The sequence below is a fragment of the Microtus ochrogaster genome, chromosome 10, assembly GCF_000317375.1.
Source record: "Microtus ochrogaster isolate Prairie Vole_2 chromosome 10, MicOch1.0, whole genome shotgun sequence".
Lineage (NCBI taxonomy): Eukaryota > Metazoa > Chordata > Mammalia > Rodentia > Cricetidae > Microtus > Microtus ochrogaster.
The window spans coordinates 70,606,151-70,621,740 of NC_022016.1; the positions used below are offsets into that span (position 1 = coordinate 70,606,151).

General features: G+C 41.3%; 1 protein-coding gene across 1 annotated transcript in view; it reads right to left on the reverse strand.

Annotated features, from left to right (window-relative positions):
• The window catches only part of Slc35d1 (solute carrier family 35 member D1), a 42,611-nt gene that overhangs the window by 23,975 nt on the left and 3,046 nt on the right, over nucleotides 1-15,590 (reverse strand). Inside the window, exons 5-8 of the mRNA XM_005353486.2 lie at nucleotides 14,964-15,035; nucleotides 13,930-13,998; nucleotides 11,576-11,678; nucleotides 6,392-6,484 (exon numbers count right to left, since the gene is read on the reverse strand). Coding sequence (XP_005353543.1) covers nucleotides 6,392-6,484; nucleotides 11,576-11,678; nucleotides 13,930-13,998; nucleotides 14,964-15,035 — 337 coding nt within the window. The remainder of the gene's footprint in view (nucleotides 1-6,391; nucleotides 6,485-11,575; nucleotides 11,679-13,929; nucleotides 13,999-14,963; nucleotides 15,036-15,590) is intronic.

Below are 15,590 nucleotides of genomic sequence, written 5' to 3' on the forward strand. Positions count from 1 at the left end.
CACAGCAGGGGTCTGTTCTTCCACAGGTAGCTGAGAACATCCAGCTGAGAGTGCTGCCAGGAAGCCAAGCCCAGCACTTGCCACTCTCAATGCTGGCTTTGTGCTGCAGCACTCCCTTTTGGAGGCAGCGGCTCAGAGCATAACCACATCTATCCTGACGCTCAGAGCATAACCACATCTATCCTGACGCTCAGAGCATAACCACATCTATCCTGACGCTCAGAGCGTAAACACATCTATCCTGATGCTCAGAGCGTAAACACATCTATCCTGATGCTTTAGAAAATCGCTAGTTAAATGATACTCATACTTATTTGACCTAAGTTACTAGATTTTTTTTTAATAAACAGCAAGGTGATTTCTGTATAACACAAAGGGTCTCATATAGTCCAGGCTAGTCTTAAATTCACTATGTGGCCAAGGATGATCTTGAACTCCTGGTATTTCTGCTTCCACAGTGGCTAGCTTTTGGGGGATTTGGGTGATTGATTGCTGACTAGCTGGCTGGTTCTGAGACAGTCTCACACTGCTGGCAAGGCTGGCCTTAAACTCAGCCCCATCCTCCTGTCTCAGCCTCCCAAGTTCCGAGATTACAGGCAAAAACCAAAACTGACTATGTTTTGTTTTTTTGTTGTTGTTTTGTGTTTTATGGGTATTTTGTAAGATGCATCTTTTCTAGAACTAAGTATAACGATTCTAGTATCCCAAGATTTTGCAAATAAGAAAGGAGAAGGAGGGAGGAAGGGGAGGAACACATAGCCTTGTACAACTATGCATTCCCTGGGATGAGTTTTTGGTTGGATTCTGTCTTATAATTTATATGGAGCCTTAGGGTGTCTGAGCCTCCAATTCTTACTTAAATTCCATGCCCGCAGCATCATGGGCTGTCTCCACTCTGCCTCTATGGGACTGGCTTTTCAGAGCCCTCTCCCTAGATTCCTGGTGAGAAAAGCAAGTCTTCCTGCCTGACTGGACTTTGCTGCCTGGTCTTATTAGTGAGTAATAAGAATAATTCAGTTTGTTCGGCCTGCCCTAATTATTTTTAAATTTAAGATGCATTACAGAATACTTGGGTTTTTTTTAATAGTTCAATTTATAAAGTATAGTTTTTAAGTACTTCTGCATGGTTCCATAATAAAAAAAATATACTTACCCTGTTCCCACACACACATGCATAACAAGTTTTTGGCTACTTTATTGGTTTCTATTTTTCCAGAGTTTCTTTATTTAAATAGCAGAAGAAAATATGACCATCCTTGTACTATGTGGCTCTGGAGTCTAATGGTGAGAGCAGTTAACAGTCCTGACTCTCTCAGACACTGGGCTTACACTAGCTAACACGAACCTAGCATCCACACCAGCGTGCCTTTTGCTCCAGAAAGGGTTCTACCTAGGGAGTATTTTATCTGCCTAACTCATTTTCCATGCGACAAGGCAGAGAGAGAGAGCACAGAGGGGACTCAGACAAAGTCAAGCAATGAAAAACAGTGGGGCCAGAGGCTGTCAGTCCTGCATTCTTCACATTTCTCTGGGAGGGCACTGACTGGTCTCGGAACAGAGACCCACGTTCTCTTTGGCCCTAGTTTCCTTGTTCAGGAAAAGTAGAGTTTCCCCAGGTCTCTGTCCATCTTCTGACCATGGATCTGCTCCAGCAGCCAGCCTGTGTTCACTGTGAGTTCTACCTGGAATGCACCTTCAGGTCCCTCCCCTCACCTCAGTAAGGGCACCCTTACCTTTCCTGGTTTTTACTACTTCAGACAGTGCTAAGCTCCTCACAGCTCCAAACCTGCTTTTGCTCCTGCCCAGGTTACTCTCCAGAGACATATAAACTATTTCTCAGCCCATTTATTTAAGAGTCTGCTCAGGTGAGCCTTACAAAATTATTTTCCCTAGCCAAAATAGCACGTTTTCAAAATAGCACGGCCCCCTCGTTCCCTTTGATAGGTTTCTCTTCACAGCTCTCCCCACGTGACTCTGCACCATATGTCTTACCTACTGGAATCTGCACTCCACGCAGGCAGGTACATGGTCTTTCTTTTCACAACACATAAGCACTTAATCGTCATGGAATAGAAACACTATGGCTGTGCACGAGTAAGGAAACGACATGGGTGGGCTCTGCTCCAGTGTTACTCTTTCACCTGCACCGAGCTGCTTCTTGCACTGTCCTGTAAGCAGGCCCTCGTGGAAGTCCCAAATGGAGCAGAAATACAGCAGGTGCAGCAGATGACTGGGAGAGTCACATGCAATCAGACACAGAAGCCAGAGCACGGCAGGCACCAGAGAGGTTCTATTCTAAACAACACCACTGTGCATCCTTGAGAATCCCCCCCACTTCTGTAAACTGGATAACAACCCTCCTCCGGGTATATAACACGGGCCGAGGAAACTTATTTATGAAGCATCCTGTCAGGTACAATGCATCCCTACAGGTAAAGTATGGCTTCCAGCCAGAAGAAGGCTCCAACTGTTTATTTGCAAACAGCCTTAAAGATAAAGTGTCATAAACACGAATACACACACACACACACACACACACACACACACACACACACACACACACACACACACATTTATTCACACACACACACATGGAAAGTACACCCACAAAAGAAACAAGCTGACAATGAGCCCAACTTACTGAACACCTAAAATCTGCAGTACATCCCAGACTTTATCGTGGACCCCTTAAACAAGGCTTCAGACAAATGTGATGAGCAACATGACAGTCAATGTCTTGTAGTATACTTTGGGTCCTAAGGATGCCTTATCATATTGGCTCTGCCTACCAATCTGTTATATGTTACTGCTCTGATCATGTCTCTAAAACAAGTCTCCAAGCAGGTGAGCATTTCTTGGTGCATTTGGTGGGTAAGAAAACCAAGAACTAGGCAGGTGTGGTTTTATACACCCTTAACCCCAGTACTTAGGAGGTAGAGGCAAGAGAACTGCTCTCAGTTCAAAGCCGGCCTTACGTTCACACCAAGTTCTGGGTTATCCAGGCCTACATATCAAGATAAGGGGAGGTGGCTGTTGAGGGAGGAAGGCTAAGCACGAGCTTTACCTGAATAGTAAAACTGCTATTCAGCTCATACCTGAACAGATATGAGACTTTCTGACAGCCACGCGCATTGGTTCTAGATCCTACACCACCTCAGATTCACACCAGATACCTTTCCTCTGTGGTAAATCCTAACCTAGATTTCTTACACATTTTAAGAGACGTTAACACAGAACTCTTTTAACACAGGAAAGATGCTCAGAAATAAATGATACAGTGACTTGTCTCAAAGATACATGGGAATGTAAGAACTCCAAGTTAGGATCATGTCCTAAGCTTCAAATTTAATTCATACCAAACACCGTTACTTACATCATCCATGTTCTTTCATTTATAGCTGACTGTACATGGAACAATCTACCACTAACCCCAACAAAAAGACAGGATTAACCTACTTCCATCCCAAGATTACTCCCCATTCTGCTCCCCGAGAACCTATACCCGTGTATAGTTCTGCCGTGAGTGGGTCTGCTCCCCAGAAAGAGTACATGCTCTTCAAAGGTAAGTTCAACACAGCGAGAAAGATAACACTTAACTATATGACAATATCAGAACAAGAATAGCTGGTAAGCAGAGGGTTTTACAGAAAACAGCATGGCCAGTGTCTATTTATACTCCAATATTTCATAAGAGCTGTATCAATTAATAGTAAAAGTGAAACTAAACAAACATGAAATGCAAAATACAAGGGTCTAACTGCAAAGCAGTGGGTTCCACTTTTATACTAAACTTTATCATCACAATTTGAAAACCTTGAGGTGAACTGACACTCATCAAAATCAGTGTTCTAATATATATGCTCTGATCATTAGAAAAATCAAACAGAAAACAGAATATACAAATGTGCTGCCCAAAGCAGAAGAGGAGAGGCAAACAGACCGAGTCCTCCTGTAGATGGTAAAGTGACTGTTCATCTTACAAGTAAACATGCTTAGCCGAATCAGAACATTCAAATTACATGTGCACTACTGAACCTTGATTTATGTGGGTTTGTTTCTGTTTTGTTTGTTTTTTTTCCTTCTTATAGAGACAGAGTTTCTCTGTGTAGCACTAGCTGTCCTGGAACTGGCTCTATAGACCAGGCTGATCTCAAACTCAGAGATTTGTCTGCCTCTGCCTCCTGAGTCCTGGGATTAAAGTGCTACCGAACTTTGGAATACACACAAGTTGTCGTCATTTTGGAATGAAGATATACCTCCTTTGACTAATAGCTCCTAATAGCTACAAGGTGTTTGTCAACACCTCATGGAAATCAAATCTTTGCTAAGTCCTTAGAGTACACAAGTGTGTTAATCCTTACAGCTGTCTCAAGTACACATTGGCCTTGAGACTAGCGCCATCTGTCCTGTCCTGAGCACCCATGACACCTTTGTTCTGAAGGCTCCAGAGCCTGCTAGAAGGAAGCAGACTCTACAGATCAGGCCTTCGGAAGGAACTTATCTGCCAACACTGTGACTTTAGGCAAGTTTTTTTTTTTTAATGTCCTGAACCTCTTTTCACATTAACAAAATAGGGATCATTTAACCTTTCTACAGCTATTAAGAAAGTTGGATTATAGTTCATGTAAGTGACCAGTACATAATAAGGATTCAGGAAATGTTCGTTTCTCATCCCATTTTCTTCTAAGCCACAGAATAGTTATTTAACACCATTAGTCAAAGCAACAGCAATTTCTACTCTGGGACCATGTTTAGGCTTGCCAGTAGCCAGGCCGCAGTTCATTAAAACATCTATTCATATACAGCTCTTTAAAAGATTGGTCTTAAAAAAAAGTTCCATAGGTTGCCAAGATTCTGTCTCAGCCTCAAGAATTTATGAGTAGTATTTCACAATCTTCTGTTCAAATTTCCATTGATACATGGTCTGATGCCCGAAGAAAGCATAACCAACATATTTATTCTGAAGCCAAGGTTCAAGAGACAGAATTCTGGGACAGATATTATTGGCAGAATTTTGCATTTCCATTTGGTTTGCAAAATTTTGTGATTTCTAACAATACCAGTTTTTCTATACATATGGGCATATTCTACAGAAAAATTCTCTAGGATTGATTTTGTTATTCTATTTGGGGCTTATTTAAGCAAATTTTTGCATAAAATTGGTAAACTACTATATGAGTTGCTCTTTATCTGGTCATGGCACCATGCAATACCAAGTACCTCCTAATGGCAATGGGAAACCAAGGTAGGATTTAAGCAAGGAAAACACCTGTCAAAGAAACAGAACTCTTGAGTGTCAAAGAGGTTTAATACTTCAGAACATTTTATTTTTCAGGGACCGTTTGCATTCATTCCTATTTTACATATTAATGAAAATGTAAACATTCCTCCCTCCAAGTCTCAGGAAATAGCATGAAGGAGGGGTAGATAAAATCTAAGAGCCAGAGGCTGGGGAGGGAGGCTGTGAAGCTCTCTGGACATGTGGCCACTGTGACAATCAGCACAGAGCAGCTGCGGTTACCTACATATGGCCATTGTGATAATCAACACAGAGAAGCTATGGTTACCTACATATGGCCATTGTGACAATCAGCACAGCAGCTGTGGCTACCTGCATATGGCCATTGTGACAATCAGCACAGAGCAGCTGTAGTTACTTACATATGGCCATTGTGATAATCAACACAGAGAAGCTATGGTTACCTACATACGGCCATTGTGATAATAAACACAGCAGCTGTGGCTACCTGCATATGGCCATTGTGATAACCAGACACAGCAGCTGTAGCTACATATTCCAATCTGCACATAAGCAGGCCCTTCAAGAGTCCATCATGGATGAAGGAGGAGTTGAAAAAGTCTCACCTCTTCCTGAAACCTGTAGTTAATAGCTACATGAAGGAAGGCATTTTCTTCAAAAGTGTAGCCATAGAGTAATTACCCAATAAATAACCCCTAACCCATGCTCCTACATGAACACCTAATTATTCTCAATGGAACATGAACACACATACACACACACATACACGAAAACAGGGGATCTTGTTTTAAAGAAGGGGTTAGGCAGGTGTGTGTGTGGGGGATAATAGAGGATAATGGAAAGGTGTATATGATCAAAACATGTTATACGTGTACAAAATCAATTAATCAACAATGTTTTTCATGTAAACTTTTCTTTTCTGTCCTGGCACAGAGACCTACTCTGAGCCGTCTTAATATTTAAAATGTTTATGCCAAGATGGCAGGTTAGCATGACATCAGCACACTAGAGATCTAAAAGGTAAATTCTCAGTTTGTGGTCACTTAATAAGCACATCTCTTTCTAACAACCCAAAAGTTTATCTTTTGATCATAAACAGTAAATAAATAACCCGTAATTACAAAGTCCTACCTTTTGTGCATCTCCTGTGAAATAGGCAATGGCCAGGGTGGGAAGGATCATGAACAGTGCATTGTAATAGAGCAGACCGTACTTTCCCAGCTCCTAGGTAGTAAACAATTAGTTATTTCAGTTGGATCCAGCAGTTAGGTATCTTTACACACATAGATTACTAATCCAATTACATATGTATATTATGTTGGATGGTTTTTAAAGTTAAAAAGCATCTTAACTTGAATAATCACATTCAAGCCTGAAATTCAGACCCAGATCTTTATGTCATAGAACTCAAGCTGGCTTGCCCATTATTACAAGCAGTCCTGAAGTTACAGTTCTGATTTACTAAAACCCATGTGACCATACTGACCCTAGGTTAAAGCAAATAATAATAATGGATAAGTCATAATGGTAAGTATCACTGCAAAGCTGTGTGTGCCTCTTTGTGTAGTACCAGGAAAAGATCAACAGTGAGGCCACACAGCCTTACACAACAGGAGCACATGACCCAGAACCAGCCTGGATCAGAGGGTGTGCAGAATGGACACAGATGCACCAACCACATAACTGACAAGTGACAAGACACAAATACCCACTCCCTCATCACTCCCTTCACATTCTGATGATTCTGAATGTCATTCTCCCTTAGGACACAGCAAGTGTATCAGATGCCACTACACTATACCGGACAGCCTTGAACTCATGATTATCTTAGATCAGCCTTCCGAGTGCTGGGGTTACATAGCTGCTAAAATAGCCAGACTCTATAAGGGTTTATTTGTTTTATTTTTTGGAGACAGAGTCTCATATATCTCAGGCTGATTTCTGTTGTGGGATATTTTGATTGTATTCTGACACTCCTGAGACTGCCATTAAAGTTTAGCTTGAATCAGAAGGCGGAGCTAACTACTCACAAACCAAAATTAGCCATAGAGGTTTCTCAGAGGACCTAGAGACACAGGAAGTGGTAGGATGGGGCTTAGAAAGATTCGAGCCCCCTTTAGATAGAGGAAGGAGAGAGGGAGGAAATCACTGTTCACCTCACCACTTCTCGGAACATTCAGGTTCTTACCCCTATATTTAACTCCTGAGTTTTTATTGATAAATAATAATTAGATAAAAACTTCAACTGTAGTCCAACACAGGGCATGAGATCACGAGGCAACAGCTCACCACCAGTTTTGCTGGCAGAGTAACCACTGCAGCTGGCTATCCCTCCCTTCCCCTCAGGCCCTGTGTGCGAGTCTGGAGTTTTCCTGTTGCAGCCACTCTATAGCAGCCTCCACCTGCCACCCGTTCCTGGCCCCAAACACCACAGGTGGCTGGGCCCCAAATACCACTAAGTTAACCACCCATTGCCAGCAGTCTCTGTGATTCAGGTGGCCCAGTGCCCTGTAGGATTCTTCTGCATGTCCCCTTGTATTCACTTTTCAGGTAGCTCACCTCCACCCACTGTGGGTTGCAGGCTTCTCCTGGACCCCTTTCTTAGACCACTGCCACACCAGGTTGACAGCCTTGAAACCCACTCAAGATTTTACTGCTGCTACCACCGCCACACACTCTCAGCCCACAGCTACCTACACACGAGCAGCAGAAGCTGCCCTCAGTCAGGCAGTACACTCCCTGTGATCTCTGCCCTTTCCTGTCCTTGTCAGCAAATGAGATGCCTGGGAATTCTTAAGGGGGAAATGAGTTTGGGTTTTTTGTTACGTTGTTAAGAGTTTTTACCCATATTAAGAATAGAACTGGGCAGTGGAGGTGCACACCTTTAATCCCAGAACTTGGAAAGAAAGGCAGGCAGATCTCTGTGAGTTCAAGGCCAGTCTGGTTTACAGAGCTAGTTCCAGGACAGTTAGGGCTGTTACACAGAGAAGCCCTGTCTTGAAAAATCAAAATAAATGAATAAATAAAAAGAATGGGGAGCAATATAATGCAGGGAGTTAGGCCTCTGTATGGTTCCACGATGGATGGCTTAAAACTGGAAAAATTAAGTGAAGGGAAAATAATGTAGCTGGTATTAACATAATGGCAATTATAACCATTATCAGTTTGGTAATTCATGATTTATACTTTAAAGAATGGTTTGATATTAGTGCCAAATACAAAAAAAAATCGACTATTAAGATGCAATCCCTATAAAGACTTACTAATGAAACTAAGAAAAATATTCACACAATGACAGAAGAATTTAGAGAAGAACCTACCTCACCATTGAATTATAAAACTGAAGAGTAGCCCAAGGTTATTAGAAAACAAAGCTTAATTTATATATGGATTAGACATTGTGAATGTAATTCTTACTTGGTAATTGTTCTCATTGCATAGTGTTTACTGTGTTAAAACCTTCCCTTTTTATTTAAACCAAAAAGGGGAAATGTTGTGGGTTATTTTGATGGTACTTTGACACTTTTGATACTGACAATAAAGTTTAGTTTTAATCAAAGGGCAGAACTAGCTATTATCTCACCAAAATTAGCCATAGAGGTTTTGGAGGACCAAGGACATAGAGACACACAGGAAGTAATAGGGTGAGGTTTAGAGAGAATCTTGGCCCTTTTGGATCAAGGAAGAAGAGCGGAGGCCACTGGTCACTTCTCACTGCCTCTCTTATCATTCAGGTCCTTTCCCCAATATCTGACTCTTGATAGCTTTGTGTTAAAGAATAATTAGATAAACAATTCAGGTTTCAAACTCACTACATAGCTAAGGATGAAGTCAAAGCATTTGATCCTTTTGCCTCCAATTCTAGAGTTCTGGGACTCACCTGGCTCATGTGGTACTAGGGATTAAACCAAGGGTTCCATGAATATTATGCAAGCAATACATCAACTGAACTACATTGGACATGATAGCATATGCCTTTAATTCCAGCATGCAGGAGGCCAAGACAGATAGATCTCTGTGAGTTCCAAGTCAGACTGTTCTATATTACAAGTTTCAGATCAACCAGGGTTGCATAGTGAGACCATGTCTCAAAAATTAATGAAGTAATTCAAAAAGCCATCTCTAAAGAAATCAATTTAGCTATACCCCAGACCCATAGAGGTTTGTTTTGCTTTTATTGTTTTGGTTTGATTTTGTTGTTTAGTATCTCAAGACAGGCTTTCTGTGTGTAGTCCTTGGATGTCTTGGAACTTACAGAACAGACTAGCCTTGAACTCATAGAGATCCACCTGCCTCTACCTCCCAAGAACTGGGAATAAAGGTGCACACTACCAGTGCCTGGCAGCTTTAGAGTTTCAATACAAGTCATAAGCCATTTCTAAGTGTGCAAATGAAGAGCTCTCTCCTAAGATAAAAATTCTCTGAAATTATGATGTGGGAGGTGATATATGCTGTGAATATGTTTTATTGCTATTGGTTAATAAAGAAGCTGCTTTCAGCCAATGGCTTAACAGAGTAAAGCCAGGGTGAAAGAGATATAGAGAGAGTAGAGAGAGAGTAGGTGGAGTTAGAGAGAAGCCATGTAGCCACCAGAGGAGAAAGACACGAGCTGCCAGCTAGAACCTTGCCTATAGGCCACGAGCCTCGTGGTAAAATATAAAATAATAGAAATGGGTTAATTTAAGATATAAGAGCTAGCTAGGAATACGCTTAAGTTATTGGCCAAACAGTATTGTAATTAAAATAGTTTCAGTGTGATTATTAACGAGCAGCCTCTGTCGATACCTTTATTTTTTTCCTAGGTTCTGTAAAACAGCAGATGAGCTAACAGTAAAATCAGGGTGAGGCTAAACTGCCATTCTCTTTCCTCTTTTTAAAAAGGATGAAGAATTGTTACTGGTAACTTCAACTAAAATACAACCACATAGACACGTAGATATCAAAGTGGATAAGTGGAGGAGGAAAAGCAGGCATTGTAAAGAAAGTGATAGCCACAAATCTGTAGTGTCTTCAGTGTGTGTGTGTGTGTGTGTGTGTGTGTGTGTGTGTGTGTGTGTATGTGTAACCTGTATGGACAGCCACATAGCCTCACAATCTATACTCTTCTTTTCTGGGGCAGAGAAAAATCCTGGCCAATGGGAAACCACCAACTCAAAACCAGAACAATCAGGAATCCAGTAGGATCACCATGATCAAGTGGGACATTTGTTTCTGCTTGTCATCTGAGCTCCAAAAAGTACTTGAAGTAATTCTCAGAAATACTATACACAGAAGAGAGCAGACAAGGAGACAAGTGACTTATCTTATAAGATAAGATATAAGAAGGAACACACATAGATTGCAAGATTCGGTTATGAGATGAGCATGTATCAGATGCTCAGAAAAAACAAGGGTGACATCTCAGATGAATATTGATGAGAGTCCTCACAAAGCCCACTAAGAAATGAAAAACAACCCGTCACTAAGAGCTCTGTGACAAAGAAAGTCAAAATCTAGATAGCTGTTTTCTTATAGTAACTTAACCCTACAACACAGCACACAAAACAGGGTTCAAATACTTGCCTTTCTGGGGGTGATGTAAAACCACAGCTGAATATGTCTGTATATAAAGCAGACAGTGACCAAGCAGACAGTACTGTGGAAAACCCCTGTGTGCACACTACCAATGTAAGACAGAAATTTGAGGGTACACACCTGAGGTCTGGACCAGGAAGGCAGTGCTCTCAAGAGAGCAAGCCCAGGGCTCCCTAGCCTTCAAAGGCATCCTTGTTCCTAGCCTTTCCCAGCACTCCCTTCCTCCATAGGTGCCCACACTCCCCTCTATTTCTTTTAGGTCCCTCACCAAGTCTTCTAGAATACAACCACAATCATGAATATATTTTCTCTGTGGAATTTCTTATTTCTCCTATCTCATTCTAAGTTGATATTCTCATACACTTCCTTCTAGAAAAGCCAGCATTACAACCTAATTTAATTTAAAGATATTTCATCATCCTTTTTTTCTTCTTTTTGTGATAATGTTTCACTCTGTAGCCTAGGCTGGTGTCGTTCTGCAGACTAGGCAGGCTTTGAACATGGGGCTATCCACCTGCCTCAGTTTCCTGAATGCTGAGATTCCAGGCATGTGCCACAGTGCCTGGCAAGCACAAATTTATTATATTAGGATGAACATATACCTTATTATATTAGCATGAACACATTTACCTTCAGAGAGCTCCTGTGCCCTTCCCCAGCCCTGCTAAGTATGTTTCTTTATTCCATACTTTCCCCACCATTGGCGAGCATCCAATGAAGAAGCTGTAGACTGCTACTTACTTTCGAATCTAACTTCTGTTTCACATATGCGCCATTTGCTGCTGTCAGGACATCATTGATCAAGATGAAAACATATCCTTCCAGATCAAATGCCAAGTCAGAGCTGCAGAACATAAGCAACACTTTAAGATCATCTTTAAAAATAATGCAGTTCATTTTAAACAGGTCTGGGCTAAAGTGCTTGCAGGAACACATTCTTGTGTAGGTAGACCTTATGCTTTTTATTAGCTACCAGCATTTCCTAAGACCTGGCCTTATTTGGCAATTTTATGAGAAACATCCATGCTTACATATGTCACCACAAAGGGCCAATCATTGAGCCAGCCATGGTGGCACACATCTGTCACACAGCACTTAGGAGGCTGAAGCAGAAGTAAAACAAGCTAAGGCCAGTGTGGGTTACAGATCGAACTCCAGGACAACTGAAAGACATTTTTAAGACCCTACCTCAAAACAAACTTCACATGCACATGCACAAGTAATAATCATTTTGGTTCACTGTAAACTGCTCTAAGGTCAGACAAGAAGCAACCAAACATCATGACCTAATCTATAAAAGCAGAAAGCACTGGTTTCAAAGACAGGAAGTCAAAGGAAAGGGCTGTGAACAGGTCATGTTTTTTTATTTTCCTCAGAGATTCACATAAAAGACAGGACTAGCTTGTCACTGGGTGGAATTTCTGAAACATAGGTGATAGTTCTGATATCAAACCACAAGAGTGGATAAGCAAGGACTAAGAACTGAAGTGCTTAAGTAATTGCTCTGTGAAGTGACAGGGTGCCACTGGTGAGATCAAGGGGACAAAGCTCCTACACCTTAGTAGAGTGCTTTCCACAAGAACTCAGTAAAGATAAACCGTCAATGGAAATCTGGCAGTATACCTGCAGTGGATTCTGACACCCTCAAGCTCTACGGCTCGGTCAAGACACTACACACTTGTGGCTGAACTAGTAAAGGAGCCCTCGAGGCCACCGCAACATCAGGGCAAAGGGAGATGCAAGGAGGTCCGACTGTTTAGTACAATTTTGGCTCTCACTGGCATCAGGAAAATACTTTAGAGTACACAGAGTTTAGTGTAGCTCCTCTAAGAAGATAGTAGGTGGTTATTAGTGAACTTTTCTCATAGGAGGCAAAGCAACACAGAGGGAAAAGGAGTTAGCTCTAAATTCCAGTAATTGATGATGCTGTCTTGTTTTTTTTTTTTTCTCCTAAGAATGGAATTTCAGGGGACAGCAAGCACTGAAATCATCTGGTACAGGCACTTGCCACCAACCCTGATAATCTGAGTCCTATTTCCGAAACCCACATGGTGAAAGGCAAGAACCGAGTGCTACAAGCTGTCCTCTGGCCTCCACACCTGCACCCTGTGGCATCTGTTCACACACACAAAATAAATAAAACACAATCCATTTTTATTTTTTAAAAAAGAGTGGGATTTTGCTTGGAGAGTGAATGCAGAATAGAACCTGATGTCTACATCCCCCACATACACTTACCCCCATCCAGGCACACGCTGGAAGTGTAACTAAGAGCTGAAGAACAGAGGGCTCCAAAGGAAAGCCAGTGTGTAGCATTAGGAAATCTCCCTGAACACCCCAAGCTGAGCACCTAGACACCTTCAGTTTTCAGTCTGACGGTGCACATGTATTTTCCCCACGCCTACCTGTCTTCCCTCCTGCCTGCCTGTATCTGTATTCAATATGTATTCATCAAATTGGGCTCTTTCATATTTTTCTCACCTTAAAAGTGTATCTTTTCCTCTGTCTTCCTTCATTTACTTTAAAACGAAAACCTTTATAAAACTGCGGAAAGCTACAGCAGTGTGATAGGGTGTCCACATCATGACATTTGTGGTATGTCCTCAGAAAGACCAAATGAAGCAACACTTCTATGCCTTTTCCACAAGGGAAGAGGATTCGTCGCCTTCTCCTCATCTCACAGAACAGTGGATATTCAAAGGGAAAGGGCTAACACGGTCTAAAATCACAGACTGATTTAGACAGACTTGGTTTCTACCCTGCTGCTTACTACCTGTAATCTTTGAGAGTTCCAGAAAAGATCCTTCTACTATAAAACAGGAAAATCAGACCCCTCAGAACGGAAAAGAATACATAAGTGTGTCAATGTGCTGTGTGGCGTGTGTATGTGCTTGGCAAGCAGAAGACAACATCCAATCCTAAATTATATAAATTGACTTTAGGAATCCCCCAAATCGCCATTTCTCTAGTTTTAATCTAACACAGCACAAAAGATTTAATAGTGGAAGTCTTTCAGTAGTTTTCAAAGATACTTAAGATATAATATTAATAACTATTGATAATTAAAACACAGGCTCTATTGGCCCACCTCTTACCTGGCAGCTACAAAGGCTCCGATAATCATTGCAAATACAGTCATCTTAATACCCCAAGAGAAAGTCTTCCTGCAAAATAATTTAAAATATACAAACATGTGACTTTATCCATGTAGACTCATTTTACATCAGTGACAAAACAAAGAAAACGTTTTTTCAAAAAAGACAAATACAATCACATTCACATTCTGAGTATTTCCAAGAAACTAGGTATTTAAAAGATGTGACAAAACTCTTTTGTTATAGAAAAAGTTCTCTCTTATTCTTACCATTTGCTCATTGTCACTGAGTTGGGATTTTTATGTCAAAGTTGTTTTTGTTTTTTTTTTTTTTTGATTTTCGAGACAGGGTTTCTCCGTAGCTTTTTTGGTTCCTGTCCTGGAACTAGCTCCTATAGACCAGGCTGGCCTCGAACTCACAGAGATCCGCCTGCCTCTGCCTCCCAAGTGCTGGGATTAAAGGCGTGCGCCACCACCGCCCGGCTATGTCAAAGTTTTTTAAGTAGAAAGATGTCACACACATTTGCAGTAAAAGTAGCCAAGACATGAACATTACTTAAAACCTATACCTAGGTTTCGAACTTGGCTTTACCCAATGGCAGCAGCAGACACAAGAATTCTAGACAGCATATCCCATGTTTGGGAGTTTTCTAACTGCGGTCTGTTACCTTTCCAACTACATTAATTCCATAGTAAGGTAATGAGCCTGTTTAAGTTTTCAAGACTTAAAGTAGCCAGATGGTGGTACATGCCTTTAATCCCAGCACTCAGGAGGCCGAGTTAGGCAGATCTCTGTGAGTTCGAGGAATATATGGGGCTGGAGAGATGGCTCAGGAGTTAAAATTCCTAGCACCCACATCAGGCTACTCACAACTGCCTATAACTTCAGCTCTGGGGAACTCAACACTTCCACCTGGCCTCCCACAACCACACACAGGAATACACACACACACACACACACACACACACACACACACACGGGAATAACAGTATCAGTCTCGGGAACAAGGACAAAGTATTACAAATACAGCTTACTTGAGTAGAGCTCCCTCAGCGAACATTGTAAACAGAATGGAGAACCGTCTCAGAACTGTAAACATGGGCAAGCTGCAGAAGAAAAGTAAGCAGGTAAAAAATAAGGCTTACAAGAGTGCAACTGTAAATCACAATTCTACGAATCAGTAGTTCTATCGACTCTAATCTCTTTCTGACTGTATGCAAGTTCCCTGCTGATTAACCTTATTTGCCTGGAGAAATACTCTTTTTTATTTAAAAGCCTTTAAAACATGAACTACAAAATGGTAAAACCAGGCATCTATTATCACAGGCTAATAACACAGGCTTTCAAGTTTCACTCTGATAATTATGTACATAGCCCGACTCCAGGCACATTAGTCTTTAATATTTCTTTCTGTTTATTTGTTTCTTTTTCACTGAACTAACTTCCCTTCTTGCTTTCTAGATCACTAAGAAAATGTCTATGAAAACCATACTATTTGTATGGATGTTCCTCTGAATTCCTAGAGCAGTGTGCTTGCATTAATCAAACATGCAGCCTCTTACAATATAAGAATTTCTGACAATATCTCACTCTAAAATGCTTTCTGTTTGTCTGCCAATCAAAGGCAGAGTGTGACTGCATGGATGGATGACAATGGGTTT